Source organism: Pan troglodytes, chromosome 10 (genome assembly GCF_028858775.2).
Source record: "Pan troglodytes isolate AG18354 chromosome 10, NHGRI_mPanTro3-v2.0_pri, whole genome shotgun sequence".
NCBI lineage: Eukaryota > Metazoa > Chordata > Mammalia > Primates > Hominidae > Pan > Pan troglodytes.
Window position 1 is genome coordinate 101,034,763 of NC_072408.2, and position 18,810 is coordinate 101,053,572.

Below are 18,810 nucleotides of genomic sequence, written 5' to 3' on the forward strand. Positions count from 1 at the left end.
GGATAACATCTCTGCCTTGGTCTTCACATGACCTTCTTCTGTGTGTCCAAATCTCCCTCTCCTTTCTCCTAGAAAATTCCCATTCACTGGGACACCCTAAATCCAGGATGATTTCATCTCGACATCCTTAACTCTTTACATCTACAAAGACCCTATTTCTACATAAGGTCACGTTCTGAGGTTCTGATGGGCACGAATTTGGGGGAACACTCTTTAATGCACAACATGAGGGAAGATGTACAGTGTGAAAATAAATGAGGAAAGAGAGAACATGTCACAGAGTAAACAGGGCTGTGAAGGAAAATAAAGCAGAAAAAGGAAATGGGGAGCGCTAGTTGGAGACGGGGGCGCTAAATTTAAACGGGAGCCCTGGAAGGCCTCAGTGAGAAGGGGCATCTGAGCCAAGACCCGAAGGGACCCACTCAGTTTTGGGGTTATCCGCCTTCATAGGCTATTGCACTATTGAGTGGAATGGCCGACAATTTGAGACAGAAGAGCCTTCCTCCTTTCCTTCCAATCCGGGATGTGTCCTTGTGCAGATCTCAAGCTTGACGTCTGTGCGGTGACACTTCTTTATGGTCCAGTGAGGCTCTAATGACAGCAATAATGATAATAATGGAATTGGGGATGGCCCCTCCTTCTCGTGTGAGGACCCCATTGTGCCGACTAATTGTGTAGAAGCAAGTAGGACAACTGTCTGTGGGGTGGAAGCGGTGGGGAGCAAAGAGGAATGTGTTCTTTGGGCCTCAGGGAATTACTGAATTACCGTTGTGTGGGCTGAATCCATGCATCTGGGTCACTGCGAATGCTGGAAGGGATTTGGGGGGCTTTCCAACACCGGAAGGGGTCTGGGAGTCAACCTGTGTCCTGTGGGTTCTCCACCTCCTTTTTCAGCTGTGAGAGGAGCTATGAGTTCTATGTATTTCAAAGCAGAAGGCAAAGAGGGGATAGCAGTGCTAAGGGGCACCTCTCCACCCTTGGTGTCCCAGACAGTTGGCACTGGGAAAGTGCTCGCCATGCTCAGAAGCCAGGCTTTTTTGTTTGTTTGTTTGTTTGGTTGGTTGGTTTTTTTAGATGGAGTCTCATTCTGTTGTCAGGCTGGAGTGCAATGGCACAATCTCGGCTCACTGCAACCTCCACCTCCCAGGTTCAAATGATTCTTCTGCCTCAGCCTCCTGAGAAGCTGGGACTGACTACAGGCGCGTGCCACCATGCTCGCCTAATTTTTGTATTTTTAGTAGAGATGGGGTTTCACCATGTTTGGCCAGTATGGTCTCTATCTCTTGACTTCGTGATCCCCCTACCTTGGCCTCCCAAATTGCTGGGATTACAGGCGTGAGCCACCATGCCCAGCCAGGTTTTTTATTTAGTGGAGCTAGTAACTGACGTTCTCGGACCTCAGCCTCCGTGCTACTTACCTGCACCATCTCTAATGGATGCTCTCTGACTTCCAACAAGCACCATTAAGAACATCCCTTTTAGTAAATATATGTTGTAATGGAATAGATTTTTTTTGAAATGACCTTATCTCAGGCAGCATGCACTTTCATAAGAATGTATTGATTGTCCTTTAAATATTCCTCAAATGTTTTCACTTGTCTCTGTGACCTAATATTTGTCCTGTTCCCAGCATCTCCTCCATATCCAAACACAATGTTCAGGTCTTCATTCGAAGGCTTCCTGCCAGTCTTTTGTTTTTTGCTTTTTAAACATTTTGATGCTTTTATTCTGCTATATGGAGGGTGCACTGTTTCTGATAGGCCAAATGTGGGATTTGATATTGCTTTCAGGAGGATCGGGTTTTAATATCATTGCCACCTGTTTAGTGGTGGAGAAACTGAGGCCCACATAGGCTAAGGAATGTGGCCCCCAGTTACACAGGGAGTATATGGGAGAGCAGCTTTGAACCCAGACCCTTCTGACTCAAGAGGTGTCATTTTCCCATTTTTATTTCCATGCTGCTGTTTTTTTAAATGGCTCCCCTAAATTATTTAGTTCATGGTTTGCATTTGGAAATAAACACCAACTTTTAGTACAGTCATCGCCCACAAAAGAACCACATGGAGCAAAGGCCACAAACCCATTTTGTGTGAGTGTTTCAGTCTGCAAATGTGTTTTTTGTGTGCTAAATAGCTCAAAGTTTCAAGACAAAGGCTGTTTTTCCACCACACCAGTGAACAGGCCAACCTAGTGAACAAAAATCAATGAAATGACTTCTGCTGGTATCACTGAAACACAGACAAGAATTTAGCCATTTTAAAATTTCCTTGTTAATCCAATTCAGCTACCTTTTGTTGAATCCCAGCCATGGGCCAAGTCCTGTACTAGGCCCTGGGGGAAACAAAGATGAATGAGGGTCTACTCTGATGAAGCTCACAGGTGAGTGTGGGAATAATTTCAATACACTGTGCAAAATGCTCTAATAGCTGGTACTCAAGGTATGAAAGGACTCCAAAGAACCCTTTAATATTTAGGAGGAAACAGAGTTGTGATTAAGAATCCCCCAAGAAGCCTCGAATTGTGTCTGCCTCCTTACATAGAAAAGGCATGTTGGGCATTGAGCTGGTGTGTGAGCAATGCCAAAGGGCATCTGGTCAACCTCATTGCCCAAATCCCTTTCTCATCACTACCATTTTTGGCTTATGTCGTCCATTTTTTTGCCTAAATTTTCGGTTCCATTTTCCCATATAATATAATAATAATAATGAATATTTATTGAGGCATAATTGTAAACTCTTAGAACAGATGTACATTTTTCTCCCAACTTCATCAGGTGAAAACTATTATTTGCATTTCTGCAGATGGAGAGCCTGAAACACAGAGAGGGCACATGTCTTGCTTGAGGTCACCAGCTTGCAAATGGCACAACCACTATCCTCTTTCCTTCACTAAGTTCTAGCCAAGCTGGTCTATTTCATCAGTTCCTTGCAGAGACCATGCTTTAAGTGCACTCAGATACTTTGCACATGCTGTTCCTTCTGCCTGGACTGCTCTTCCCACTACTTTTTTTTTTTTTTTGAGACAGAGTCTTGCTCTGTCACCCAGGCTGGAGTGCAGTGGCATGATCTCGACTCACTGCAAGCTCTGCCTCCAGTTCAAGCAATTCTCATGCCTCAGCTTCCCGAGTAGCTGGGATTACAGGAATGCACCACCTCGCCCAGCTAATTTTTTGTATTTTTATTAGAGACAGCGTTTCACCAGGTTGGCCAGGATGGTCTTGAGCTCCTGGCCTCAAGTGATCTGGCCCCCAAAGTGCTGGGATTACAGGCATAAGCCACTAGCACCGGCCTCTTCCTACTGCTCTTGACCCGACTACATGGTTCTCACCCTTGCATGCTTAGCTGAAATGCCATCTTTCTTCACTAGCCTGTCTAAAGTGGGTTCCTTTCTACTATATCTTTGGTTTCTGCAGAAGACGTACCTCAATTTGAAATTATTTTAAATGATTGTCTGTTTATTTGGTTTTTGTCTATGTGCTTCTCTGGACTGTAAGCTCAATAAGAGAAGGAACTTAACTGGCTTATCCATGGAAGTGTCTGCAGTTCCTAGTGGAGTGTTTGGCATCCGATGGGCTCTCAGTTAATATTTGTAGAATGAATGCCAGGTATGGTCCTAGGCCCTGAGGGTGCAAAGGTGAATAATGTGGGCCTTTCCCTTTGGGGGATTTACAGTGTAGCTGGAGAGACAGGCAGGCAATCAGCAACTAATGCAGTATGCTGTGTAGAGTAGGAGCATGTGTAAATGTCATGGAGACACAGAGGAGGGAGTGACTGCTTTGCCTGGAGTCTGAGCAAACATCATAGAGGAAGACACTGAAATAGCCCTTGAACAAGGAATGTGATTTCACCAAGTGTTGCAGGCCCAGGCACGTTCAGGGCAGTGAGGATGGCACACGCTCGGGAGGGCCTGGCCTGTTTGCCCTGTATGTGTTTATCAAATGCCTGCTCTCCACGAGGCACTATGGAATAGATATCAGGGATGGGTGTTTTTAGGAGCTTGCAGTCTAGAGAGACAGACTCATCAACCAAACTTACCTGGGGATGAGTTTGAAGAGGAAGGCAGGGGCCAGATCACAGTGTTGGGGTCAGAGATGGGCATGGAAACATGTATTGCAGGCTGAGGTGCTGAAAGGCATGTAGACAGGAGAGTCTGGTATGGGAGAAAGGGTGTCATGAGAGATTTTAAAGCAGGGAGTAACATCATCAGCTCTGTGCGTAAGAGTAACCCAGATGTTGATGTGGAGGTTGATGAGAGGAACAGGAAGTGGGAAGTGGGATACCTCATTTGGCTGCTGCAGGAACCCAGGTGAGAGGTGGGGGGTAAGCATGGGTTGTAGAGGATGCTTAGAATTCGTTTAGGTACAAGAGTTACCCAAACTAGCCAAAATAGGCACAAAGTTTTGTAATTTGATCCGCCATGAAGATTATTGCTCATTAAACCAGACCAGGTAGTGGTTCCCAACATGTGTGACTAGAATTTCTCATCCCTCAGAACATCCTTCAACAAAAAAGCTGGAAGATGGTACATCATTCATTCTTGTCTCAGAAAGTTACAAAGCACAGTGGCATCTACGAGGCTCTGAGAAGTCCTGCAGCAGAGAGACTTGTTTAATTTTATTTAACTAGTGTTTCCCAAGCTTCTTGGCAATAGAACCCTACTTTAATATTAACACCAAAACAAATCCAGGAACACAGTTTGAAAAATGCTGAGAAATTGAGTAAAACTTGTATTTTCCTATATGGCCATGTCTTGGAAGAATCTACTTGCTATTATGCTGGCATTTGTGATGTCGCTGCCCTGGAAGCCTTTAAAATTTTTGAGCCATTAGGTGTAGTAGTAAGAGATAGATGCCAGTGCCAGACACCATGCTAACTAACCTCTCTGCACCTCCGTTTCTCAACCTCTGACATGGAGGTGGTAACAATAACACCTACTTCATGGGCTGGTTGTGAGGATTACTGTGTTAATTCCCAGAAGTCCCCAGAAACAGTGCCTGGCCTATGGGCACTAGGAAGGTGCTATGGTTTGAAAATGTCACCTAAAAAGCGTGTGTTGGGAATTTAATCCCCAATGCAACTCTGTTGAAAGGTGGGACCTAGTGTTTAGGTCATGAGGGCTCTGCCTTTGTGAATGGATTAATGCCAATCATAGAAGGGCTTCAGGCTGCAAATTCAGTCTCTTTCTCTTGTTCACATGCGCATGCCCTCGCTCTCTCTTGCTCTTCCACCTCCTGCCGTGGGATGATTCAGCAGATGCAGGCCCCTCGACCTTGGACTCTCCAGCCTCCAGAACTGTAAAAAATAAATTTCTTGTCTTTATAAATTACCCAGTCTGTGGTATTCTATTATAGCAACACAAAACAGACTAAGACAGATGGGCTCAGTCACTATTAGCTATTCTGAGAGGCAATATAGGTAGCTGATGAGACCACAGGCTTTGAGGCTACACTGCCTGACTTAGTAGGTCAGCTCCTCTGCTTACTATCCCTGTGACCTTAGGAAAGCAATATGGAACCAGCTATGCCTCAGTTTCCCACATCTGTGAAGCAGGGACAATTATTGCAGCTACTTAGAGGTTTGTTGTGAATAATAAATGAATCAAATCATGTGAAAAGACATCGCCTGGCATGTTAGATGTTTTTGCTTAAAAAAAATCTTTTAATTGTCTCTGTTATTAGCATAATTTTATCATGTAGATTGACTTTCAGCTTCAGTGATGAAGATCCAATTTTTGAGCTTTCCCAGCAAGTTATTTTGGTCTTACGTTTTGGCATTCCCCTCTTAAAGAGTCTGGAGGCCTTTCATTTGAAGTTTAGTTTGTCACAGACTTCCTATTCTCGTCCATTCAGTAGACTTTGGTTTCCTCATCTCATGGACTGGCAATTGTAAAGAAAGTCCCCCGATTCTGGAGACCACCTGGCCCCTCCACTGGGCTCTGTGCCTTCCCTAAAAATGCAGACATCTGTTTCAAATCACTTAGCAAAAGACCTTGGGATGCTCTTATAGCAAAGCCCTCCCCCAGCATGGATGCAGTCTCTTGTTTCCTGGGAGAGAGAGAAGCTGGATTGTTTCCTTGTTAAAAGTTTTCTGATATTATATCAGTGTAGAATCTTTGGAACAGTTCACACTAACCCCCACATTCAAGCCACTTACCTGATACGTAGTTATCAGATTCCTTCAGGGACTGTCTGCTCTTGGTGAACAATTAGATTAGAGGATGCTGATGAAATTTGAGTGGCAGGAAGTAGAAGTTACATTTCTGAGTTCAGAGTTTCTATTTCAAGGTTGAGTAAGTGGTAAATTTTTACTGCAAGATTCTAGCCTAACAGAGTTGGCTTCTCAAGGTCCCCCAGCCCGGCCCATGGGTATTTCACCTGCTTGGAAACTTCAGCTCCTTTTCAGAGGTGGGCCTCCCTGTTCTTTATGTTGGCATGAAAACAATTAATAATTTAAGCCATGCCCATTAAAAAAATAGAAATGCTGTATAAATACAATACTGTAATAATAAATTTAAAAGTCGATCCAGCTGGGCACTGTTCCCAGACTACCAGCTGAGCAGAAACACAAATAAGTAAAGAAGAAAACTGCTATATAATGCAAATGGCTGCAATCTCATTGTTTTCTGCTATTGTTTATTGCAAATATATAGTAGTAAAGTTACATTATGGATAAGTAGGTTTTGTGGGCTAACCTGGAAACCTAATCACTGTTTATAACATTATTTCTATGGGGGAAAAATGCATTTTATATTAGAAACAGATGGTTTGCAAGAAAAACTTTTTGGGAGTAGAATGGATTTCTAAGTCCAGGGCCGCCTGAAATTTTAACCTCTTGCTAGTTGTGTGGTTGTGTTGTATTCACAGCTAGTGATAGAGGAAAATTAGAGGCCTCTCAGAATCCCCACTTCTGTGTTCTCCCCCAAATCCTTGCTAACCGCTTCATCCTACAGTCTCTGCCTTACCTTCTGTCTTCTCTGTTTCTGGGGTCCCCATCCCTGTGTCCTCGTCCTGGCCCAGCTCCACCCTGCAACCACTGGTTGAGGTCCCAGGAAGCCAGGAGGAACTACGAATGTCCTCTATTAAGTGGTGGTTAGGATCTATAGGAAGGCATGAAGCCAGGGGGCCAAGTTTGTGGGCTCTGAAATCAGACTTCTGCCACTTGGCAGCTGTGTGGCCTTGATATGTTACTGTACTTCTCTGAGCTTCTGTTTCATCTGTAAAGAGTGAGGTTGTTGTGAGAACTAACTGCAAACACTCCCGTCAGTGCCTGGCACACAGTAATGTTTCCTCCATGCCAGTCTGTGGTGGGGTAATTATTCAGGGATATTATGGGTTACACATATTTCTATGAACCCAGGAAGCAAACCCACTGTATAGAAAGACTTTCTAAGTTTCAAACAGTGAACTTAGAAACAAGTGTCTGGGACCTTCCTGTTTATGACTTGGGGCCGGAGTAGGTTTGGAACTTTTTTTTTTTTTAAATCTGTTGGGGGTGAGGGAGGGGGCGGTTACATACTTATATAGTTGAATGCCAATATCAAACTCTAGTATTATCTCGAATACATTAAGCTCTACAGCAGATTTTATAGCAAACTAACAAGAACAGCTTTCTTAAATAGTTTCATTGACTGAATTGTTTCTACATACAGTGTTTTTCACATAAGGGAAGTCTTTTTAAATTAACTTTTTGGTTTGGGGGATTTTTTTTTTTTCTTCAGGCAATCTTTTCTTTGCATTTGGGCAGGTTCTGTATTCTAATTTGCAAATAGGCTTGTGTCTGCCTGCAGGCTTTATCATGAAAGTATTAGCTCTAAGTGGAAATAAGGACTAGAAAAATAAAATACTGACTGGGAGTCTGAGGACTTTGGGATAGATCCTCGGTAGAGGATGGAGCAAAAGTAATAGTAAGTCAAGAAAGCAAACATATCTCTACCAGTTTCCCTAGAATATGTCCATTCTTATCCAAATCCAATTTTCCTCCTATTCTTGGCCTGAAGAAATTGAAATGAAGCCATTAAGATATCAGCCTGTCTGAGAGTGCATCACTGAAGAATCAGCCTCACTAAGAGTCCTGTGTGACAATGAGATTTTAATTTAATTAGGGCAGTGGCTCAAGTGTTTATGCACTTGACCGTTGCTCTTGTTGATATGCAGGAATTAGAGTGATAGCTTTCAAAAGGAATTATTTCAGAGTAACTAGCTTTGTTTACTAAAATATGGGAGCTATAAGATCTGCTCTGTAAGAAATGTAAATGTATGAGTAATATGCTGTCATGAAGATTTTATAATCTGCAGTATTTGAGAAGTAATAAGATACTGTTGTTGGCTGGCCATCTGGTTATACATACTTGGTGTCATGGTTTGCTTTTTATTTTTTCATTTTTTATTTGTACTGGTGAGAGGCAAAGAATAGGAGTTCAGAGGTGGTGGGTTGTTTATATATATATATATAAAAACAAGGAATTTATGTTTAGTTGCTTAATATGGTTAGATTTTGTTTTTGCCTTATGCAGAATAAAAAATGGAAGGTTCATTTTATACTTTCTTTTCCCTTTTTTTTTCAAAAAGTAAAATGGAAACCTCACCCCCAATTTGTCCCCAGATTTAAACTTTTTGCTTGTTTTAAAAATAGTCTCTTTGGCATAAGGAGGAGTCAGACATGAATTAAAACTCTAGAAAGAAAAATCAGCAACAGAAAAGACCTATAGAGATTTCATATTTCATCCTTTCATTCAAAAATATTTATTGAAACCCTAGTATTTGCATATCATGCTGCCAGACACTGAGGGATTTGCTAAAGAAATATTAAAGACCTTCTCCCTTCTTTGAGGAGCTTAGAGCTTACTTGGGGAGAACTGAGATAGACTTATGAAACAGTTAAGTTGTAATTCAAGGCAGCATATGATTAAATACCGAAATATGTACTTCTGACAAGAAATGCTATAGGAGTTCAGAAAAGGGAGTGATAACTCAGTGGCACTACTGTTTTCTGCCTACAAATTGGCAAATTGTAGCACTATTTGTATGAAATATTTTACACTTGTTTTTTTGGCAGCCTTAGGCTTTGACTCCCAGGCAGCATTAAGAGCCAACAAAAATATTTGTACTCCAGTCTCTTCGGAATTGGCTTATTTTTTTTTTTTCTTATAGGCAGAGGAAGTGCCTTACACAAACCGGAGTGCCCATGAGAGGCAGGGAGTTTTTGACAGTCATGATCTATTTCAGATACAACCGAAAGAACCAGCTTCGTCATTCTGTTTTTCAATCCAGCAGTGCTTGTCTCTCCGTTGCAAACTCTCTCTGACATTGACAGGCGGTTTAATTTGAACTTAATGTCCTTGACGGACGAGCTAGCCATCAAGGGTCAGATAAATTTATGGCTTTGGAGAATTGCCGATGAAAATCCCCATGGTTATAATGTTGGAGAAGAAACTGACACAGATGTAGTGGGAGGTGGAACACAGATGTGCTTATTGGGAGCAGGGTTCCCCAAATGTCAGAAGCCGGTGACATGCTAAAGGTATTGTGCTTGGGGATGACGTTTAGTGAAACTCACTGACTTCCTGTTCTATTTTTGCCATATTCAAATTAACACAGAGCTCAAAGATGAAGCCATGAGGCCTAAATTCTTAAGAATTGAAAGAGAGAGAGAGTAGAGAAAGGAGAAAAAATAAAACCTTTAGGAAGCCAAATACACTGTTTGGGCCCATCCATTCCTCATTCCGCTCGGATCCCCTCCGGGACTCCCCGTAGCTGAATGTGGTCATCATTTGGTTGCTTTTCAATCTCATGATTCATGTGTTTTCAGTTTCTTTTAAAAATTCACCATCACTGGTTTACCACCCCTGCATTTTAATCTTCAGCCTTGAGGAGGTGTAGTACTAGAAATATTTCGTTCTTTCCTTGACACTATTCAATGGAATATCTGTGGAGTCCAACACCCTTTGGCGATAACGTGCTGTTGGTATTTGTTCTTCTTGCCAGGTTGGTGCCCTGTCTGGTGAGGCAAGGGTTCCCAAGTTAGTGTGACCTAGAGTGACTGACACATCAAGCAAGCCAGTGATCTCACCACTCAGCTTCTGAGCATCTCTTTATCAAAGTAGTTGGCCCTGGCCACAGCTTAAGACTTATCTGGGTCATCCTCTGAGCTGGCTGACTTGGGAAAATGGCCCTGGAAAAATGTTGCACCTATATCTTTTGATATAATTCGGTATCTGTCTAAATAAATGGTATGTAGCAGATGGTTATGGAATGTCTTATCAAATTCTTAGGCAGACTCTGCCCTTGAAATTTTTCTATTTAATTATCATGCTGCAAAGCACAAAATAGTAACTTTGTTATTATTTTTAAACAAAATCAAGTTACACAATAGGTTGATATTCTGAGAATGAATAGCAAACCTAAAATTTATACAATATGTGAACTCTTCCTTGCGCTGTTCTTTGCTAGGCATTTCTAAAAGGGAGCTCCCTATTTCAGAATCCATGGGAGGATGTGTTTCGGATATATTTGGCGATGTCATCTTGAGAGATGGCTCAGGAGTCAAAGTTCACCATGTTGTCTACATTTGTTCTTTGCTCCTAGACATGATGGAAAAAAATGCTCTGCTGTTTTCTTGTTGCTTTTCATGGTTTTAGCATCATGTTCCTATTCTCGCTCAAATCAATAATCCACTGTACAAAGTCTGGCATTTTGTACTGAAGCCAAGTATAAGAAAGTTTTAACTAATGCACGTATGGGGTCGCTGTTTTAACTAACACACGTATGGGGTCGCTGTTTTGTTGCCTCGTTTTTTTAGGTGCACTTTTCAAGGAGATTGTGTACATTCAGAGAACTTAGAAAACTGGCTGGATATTTCGTCTGGAGCAAAAAAGTGCCCTAAAATTCAGATAATTCGAAGCAGTAAAGAAAAGGTAAGAGGAAAGATTTTAATTTGTCCTCGTTGTATTGTCTCATTTTGCACAGCGGATGCTAAATTTCTTCTGTGTGTAAAATATCCATTAGCAATCAAACATGCTTAGTGATAGCACTCCATTCATTTAGCACTCATTAACGAATATTGAGTGCCCACCAGATGCCATCCACTCTGCAAGGTGCTGGGGATACAGCGGTAACCAAGTCACATCATGGGCCTGCTCTCATGGAGTTTGTCGTCTTGTGGAGCTGAAGATGACCCTCAATGGTTGAACTGGAAGAAAAGTTGGACTTCTAATGTTGTAGAAATACATATTGCTTTTGAAAATAGAGAAAAAAGAAGTTCAGATTCATGGTCAACGAGATACCTTAAAGGTGGCTTAATTGCAGAATTTTGTTTAGTGTAATGGTCCCTTATCCTAATGTGTTGAGGCTTCCCCAGTAACCATCTTATGAACATAGCTTCCAACAGTCTTGGTAGAGATGGAGAGAAGACCAACATGGGCAGTGACTATTGCCAGTGAGGTCCTTTGGAAAGCCAGTGGGCCCTTGCTATGGCAGCACTTGACAACACATCAGTCCTGTCATTGGATGAGAGAAGGGAGCAAGGAGCATATTTAAGCATTTTCAAATGCACACGCCAACCGTGCCCTACGGAAAAAGGGAATTCCTGCCTTGCAGTCTCAGTGGTGCTATAAGGAGGCATTTTCTCCCTAATGACGGCTCTTGTGTTATGAATAATTGTACAGAGTCCTCTGTTATGAATAACTGTACAGCAGCCAGCTGACCTGTCTGTTGAGCTCACTGTGTTCTGTTTGAATGCCATATTAACAAGGAAATGGGCCACTTTCTCTTTTCCCTTACACTTTGCCATTTCAGAGAAACAGCAAGAACTTTACCACTTACGATGATTTAACATTTAATAAAGGAGAGCCAAAGTATTTAATGAGTGATAAATAATAAAATAATCAAGCTTCTAAGTCGTAACTGATCAGAACTAACAGATTTAAAGTTATTTGGCTGTTGTCACTTTCTGTTGTCTTCCTGGAGAAAAATAATAATAATAATAACTTTCATACAAACTTCTACCAGTCCTGAATCAGAGTGAATAGATTTGGTGGAAAAGATTCTTAGGCATCTAAACATAGGTATATCCAAATTCTAATTTCTCTCATCAGTCTGAAAAATAGCCAAATTTGGCGCTAGTAGAGAATAGTAGAAAGTAGAATACCATAATCCTTGAATATTCCCAGGACTCTGATAAGTGGTTAAAATTCTGGAAGATTTTTTTTCTTATGTCATTTATAAAAATTTAAGGATAATACTTCAGCTAAATGTAGTGGGAGGAAGTAGCTTGTTCATTAAATTAAAAGTGCTGCTTATACAACTTCCTTACCTAGCTAGGGGCTCACTATTACAAATTAATCACTGTTTATATCTGGTCTGGTACATTTCAAAACTGCTTACCACCCAAACAACCACTGGTGTTTTCTTCCTCGCCCTAAGTCCCACTGTGGTTTACCCTAATCTTCCCAGAGACTTCCCACACAGCCACTGCCTCACTCTCTCCAGCTCACCACCACTCTCAAAGAAGATAAGAAGTTCGTAATTTGACTAAAGCTATCCTTTGAAACCAACTTCGGACTAATTATTTTAATAGTGTTGATAAGCCATCTGATTCTATCTCTTGATCACATTATTTCAAAATATTTCCTACCCTATTGCCACCTTTGGCTTACCTGAAAATCTCAGGTCTTTGTTTAAATAAACCTGACCCTGACCTATGGAGACGGCAGTCTAGGGTCGTGTTCAGTTCCACCTATCAGCTCTATTCAAAGGCTATTTGCTACCTGCCTATCATATGCCTAGTAACATTCTAGTCACTTTGTAGGCAGAGAAAAACCTCCATATAATAAGAACCTCTGTTCACAGAAGCTTAATTTCTTTCCACAAAACAATTAAAAGATAGTACATCCTCATACTCACTATGGGATCAGCATTAAAAAGAAATAATCAGAGCAATTCCAGTTGTCCTGGAGGGATTTCTGTGAGGTTTTGTTGAGTAAAAACAGCAAGATGCATAAAAGTGTTCCTAGCATGATCTTATATTGATCAGAAAATGCCCCTGTATATGTTTATGTATATATGTCTCTATATGATTATTTGAGCATGGGCAAAAATATAGAAGAATTCAAACAAGGTTGTAAACATGGGCTCTCCTGGTGGAATGACTGATGTGGTGGAGAAGGAAAGCAGAGACATGTAATAAAAATAGAAAAGACACAGAAATAAAATTATTATTGTTATTATTTAGTATACTTTAAGTTCTAGGGTACATGTGCACAACGTGCAGTTTTGTTACATAGGTATACATGTGCCATGTTGGTTTGCTGCACCCATCAGCTCGTCATTTACATTAGGTATTTCTCCTAATGTTATCCCTCCCCCAGCCCCCCACCCCCCAGCAGGCCCCGGTGTGTAATATTCCCCGCCCTGTGTCCAAGTGATCTCATTGTTCAGTTCCCACCTGTGAGTGAGAACATGTGGTGTTTGGTTTTCTGTCTTTGTGATAGTTTGCTGAGAATGATGGTTTCCAGTTTCATCCATGTCCCTGCAAAGGACATGAACTCATCTTTTTTATGGCTGCATAGTATTCCATGGTGTATAGGTGCCACATTTTCTTTTCTTTTCTTTTTTTTTTTGAGATGGAGTCTCGCTCTGTCGCCCAGGCTGGAGTGCAGTGGCGCGATCTCGGCTCACTGCAAGCTCCACCTCCCAGGTTCATGCCATTTTCCTGCCTCAGCCTCCCAAGTAGCTGGGACTACAGGCGCCCACCACTACACCCAGCTAATTTTTGTATTTTTAGTAGAGACGGGGTTTCACCGTGTTGGCCAAGATGGTCTCGATCTCCTGACCTCGTGATCTGCCCGCCTTGGCCTCCCAAAGTGCTGGGATTACAGGCGTGAGCCACCGTGCCCGGCCTACGTGCCACATTTCCTTAATCCAGTCTATCATGGATGGACATTTGGGTTGGTTCCAAGTCTTTGCTATGGTGAATAGTGCTGCAATATACTTACATGTGCATGTGTCTTTATAGTAGCATGATTTATAATCCTTTGGGTATATATCCAGTAATGGGATTTGCTGGGTCAAATGATATTTCTAGTTCTAGATCCTTGAGGGATCGCCACACTGTCTTCCACAATGGTTGAACTAGTTTACACTCCCACCAACAGTGTAAAAGTGTTCCTGTTTCTCCACATCCTCTTCAGCATCTGTTTTTGCCTGACTTTTTAATGATCGCCATTCTAACTGGTGTGAGATGGTATCTCATTGTGGTTTTGATTTGCATTTCTTTAATGACCAGTGATGATGAGCATTTTTGCTTATGTCTGTTGGCTGCATAAATGTCTTCTTTTGAGAAGTGCCTGTTCATATCCTTTGCCTACTTTTTGATGGGGTCGTTTGTTTTTTCTTGTAAATGTGTTTGAGTTCTTTGTAGATTCTGGATATTAGCCCTTTGTCAGCTGGGTAGATTGCAAAAATTTTCTCCCGTTCTGTAGGTTGCCTGTTCACTCTGATGGTAGTTTCTTTTGCCCTGCAGAAGCTCTTTAGTTTAATTAGATCCCATTTGTCTGTTTTGGCTTTTGTTGCCATTGCTTTTGGTGTTTTAGACATGAAGTCTTTGCCCATGCCTATGTCCTGAATGGTATTGCCTAGGTTTTCTTCTAGGGTTTTTATGGTTTTAGGTCTAACATTTAAGTCTTTAATCCATCTTGAATTAATTTTTTGTATCAGGTGTAAGGAAGAGATCCAGTTTCCGCTTTCTACATTTTTTTTTTTTTGAGATGGAGTCTTGCTCTGTCACCCAGGCTGGAGTGCAGTGGCACGTTCTAGGCTCACTGCAACCTCCACCTCCCAGGTTCAAGCGATTCTCCTGCCTCAGCCTCCCAAATAGCTAGGATTACAGGCACATGCCACCACGCCCGGCTAATTGGAATAAAAGTATTTCTTAAACAATATGGTTCCTAGAGGAGAGACACTAGAAACTTTTTTTTTTTTTTTTTGACAGGGTCTCCCTCTGTCATCTAGGCTGGAGTGCAGAGACGTGATCATAATTTACTGCAGCCTCGAACCCCTGGGCTCAAGGGATCCTCCCACCTCAGCCTCCCAAGTAGCTGGGACTACAGGTGTGAACCACCACACCCAGCTAATTTTTAAAATTTTTTTATAGAGATAAGGTCTCCCTATGTTGCCCAGGCTGGTCTCAAACCTCTGGGCTCAAGTGATCCTCCCACCTCAGCCTCTCAAAGTGCTGGGATTATAGGCATAAGTGACCATGCCCATCCTAGAAACATTCTTTTACAAATCAGAACTAAAACAAGGAATTCCACAATCGCTAATACTATTGACATTATTTGTAAAGCCCTGTCCACTGCAGTAATTCAAGAAACAAGTAATACAAATAATTATTTGAATTAAATATAAAAAACATTACTTACTCATCTTAAGTGGCTGCATATCTGCAGAATCTAAATATGTTAGCTTTAAAAATTATTCAAATGAATTAACATTAAATGAAGTGCTGAATGTTCAATAAATATTTAAATATCAATAACCTTCCTACATGTTAAATAAAACAAACTTTTAACTTCATGAATAAAAAGTCCTATTCATAAAAACAACAGAACTACTCAGCCATAAACTTAAAGAGCAAGGTTCATATCCTGCGTTAAAACCATTTTTACTAAGAGATATGTGTTGGAGTCAGCTACCAAAAATAGTAATTTTGCTTTGAACAACTTAGCTTAAGCCGTTCTTTGTAATAGTAGTTAGATAGCAGAGCAGTGGTGTATTAAGGCTATTTTTTTTTTTGAGACAAAGTTTCACTCTTGTTGCCCAGGCTGGAGTGCTGTGGCGCGATCATGGTTCACTGCAACCTCTGCCTCCCGGGTTCAAGCGATTCTCCTGCCTCAGCCTCCCGAGTAGCTGGGATTACAGGTGCCCACCACCAAGCCTGGCTAATTTTTTATATTTTAAGTAGAGACGGAGTTTCACCATGTTGGCCAGGCTGGTCTTGAACTCCTGACCTCAGGTGATCTGCCCACCTCGGCCTCCCAAAGTGCTGGGATTACAGGCGTGAGCCACCGTGCCCAGCCTTAAGGCTATTTATAATTTATCATAGCAAAACCTTATTAATTAAAAACATAAGCATAAAGAAAAATAAAAACAAAAATACACCAAGTATTTTCTTAGGATGTATGGAAAACATCTTGAACATATTCAGGCATGTTCTACATTTCTTGGTGAGAAGATATCACAAAAATGTCACTTCTTCCTCACCTATTTTTCTTGATTTCATGTAATTCCAATGATTTTTGAGTTAGTGTTTATTTAAAATTAATATAAAATTCATCTGGAATATCATGAGCTGATCAAGAATATCCAAAACATATTTTGAAAAAAAAAAAAGAAGTCGATTTAGGCAAGACCACTCCCATTAGATTGCAAACATAGATGATAGATAGATAGATAGATAGATAGATAGATATCAAAAATAATTTAATCCATGATTCTGGTTTAAAAATAGGAATATAGATTCATAGAATATAGTGGAAAGCTCAGAAATAGATGTAAAAATTTTAAAGAACAGATATCATAAAATAAGAGGAAACAAAAATTATTTCATAAAATGTGTGAGATAACTGGCTTATACTATGGAAACGTAATTTCATATTTTACATTAAATATAAAAATAAAATTTAGACTAATTAAGAAATTGATATGTAAAGAAAAGTCACAGAAGAACTAACAGAAAATGAAGTTGAACATAATTTGAAAGTATGATCATTTATTTTACCTCTGAAGCAATATAGTATGTAATAACAAAAGAAAAATATTCATATACATGATTTCCTTTTACAAAAAATAAGAGTTAACTTGGCCGGGCATGGTGGCTCGTGCCTGTAATCCCAGCACTTTGGGGACTGAGGCGGGCAGATCACCTGAAGGTCAGGAGTTTGAGACCAGCCTGGCCAACCTGGTGAAACACTGTCTCTACTACAAATACAAAAAAATTAGCCAGGCGTGGTGGCAGGTGTCTGTAATCCCAGCTACTCGGGAGGCTGAGGCAGGAGAACCGCTTAAATCTGGGAGGTGAAGGTTGCAGTGAACCAAGATCGTGCCATTGCGCTCTAGCCTGGCTGACAAGAGCAAAACTCTGTCTCAAAAAGAAAAAAAAAAACAGTTAACTAAAGCACACACTTCAGGAAAATATTTGCCACTAACAAAATATTCATCATAATGTAATAACACTAAGAAAAATTAAAAAGAAAAACATCAATACACCAAAAAGTAAGTGGGCCAAAACACATATATTCTCACAAGAGGAGATTCAGAAAGTAGATATAAATATGGAAATATGTTCAACCTCACTAGTTTTCAAATAAATACAAATTAAAGCGATAATAAGCTATGCTAACACCCAGTGTTGGTGATGCCAATTAGCACAACCTTTTTGGAAAGCAATTTGGCAGCATGTTTCAAAAGTCATAAATATATTCATTCCGTTTGAAGCATTAATTTCAGCCTTAGAATCCTGAGGAAATAACTTGAAAGAAGAAAATCCCTAGGCATGAAGATGCTCTTGCCGTAGCATTTATAGAATTAGAAACCTGGAAATAATGAAACTGTTTAGCAATAACGAATGATTCAGTAAAATAAGATATGTCGATCTGATAAGAGTGTTGTGCAGCAAGCAATTCTTTGGCCTTGTGAATGTTGCCGGCTAATTGACACCCCAGCTGCCTCTGCATCCCACCTGCCCTTTAAGTCTTCACTCCCTCTTTATCCAGCTTGATTCACGAAAAAGCCATCAGCCTGGTAAGGAGTCCTATACTGGGTTTCTTAGGACAAAGCTTCAGCTTTTTAACTGTACTCGCCTGGACCCCAAGTTACGCAAAAATACCTTCACCTCACTGGCTCCTCTCTCCTTCCACTGCACCTGAAAAAAACATGCTGTCTCCTCTTTTCAGGTCCACTCCAACCTGGTTTCTGCCCCAGTGTTCCCCTGAACCCGTTCTTGCTAAGGTCACTAGTGAACTCCATGCAGCCATTCCAGCGGACACTGTAAGGTCCTCATCTAACCTGGCTGTTAGCCAGCATTCTTGAAACTGTCTTTTCCATTGCTTTCCATGGCACGCCCACTCCATGCTCTCCTCCTTCTCTGTGGCCAGGCCTCAATTCCCTTGCTGGGCCTTGCTGGTCCCTTCTCTCCCTGTCTCTAAATATTGGAGCCATTTAAGGCCCAGTTTTGGCTCTTCCTCTCTTCTTACTCTACATTTCGTCTGTAGACAATCTTATTCACTTCCATGGCTTTATAAATCATCTGTATGTTCATGTCTCCTTTATCCCCACCCCAGATTGATCCTCTGAGCTCCAGGCCCATACCCAACTTGACACATCTGCTTGAGTATCACACAAGTATCTTGAACTACATACACCTAAAGCTGAAGTCTTGAATCTTCTACCCATCTGCCTCTCCATCAGTATGCCCCATCTCCATGTATGGTACCTCCATCCATCCCATTTGCTCACCAGCATCCTCCATATCCACATCCCCCACTTCCAGTCCTGCCCCATGCCACTTCTAAGGGGTACCTTGACTGCCTCGTTCTTTCCCTTTCCATTGTACCATCTTAGCTCAGTCATTTCTTGATGATTCCTTGATACCATGTGACCTTCCAGTTTTATTCTGGTGGAATGTTCTGTACTTCTACTAGTCTATAAGCTCTTTGAGGGCAAGGACCATAGCTGTTTGGTTCACTGGTATATTCAGTACATTGTGCAGCACTTGGCACATGTTGCAAGCTTGATGAACATTTATGGAATAAATAAAT

The 18,810-nt window shown here is 41.2% G+C and overlaps 1 protein-coding gene across 5 annotated transcripts in view; it reads left to right on the forward strand.

Annotated features, from left to right (window-relative positions):
* Positions 1-18,810, forward strand: part of PLXNC1 (plexin C1) — a 158,591-nt gene that overhangs the window by 50,141 nt on the left and 89,640 nt on the right. For all 5 annotated transcript variants that reach the window (XM_509270.8, XM_009426007.5, XM_054664607.2 and 2 more), the window contains exon 5: positions 10,797-10,911. In XM_509270.8, coding sequence (XP_509270.2) covers positions 10,797-10,911 — 115 coding nt within the window. The remainder of the gene's footprint in view (positions 1-10,796; positions 10,912-18,810) is intronic.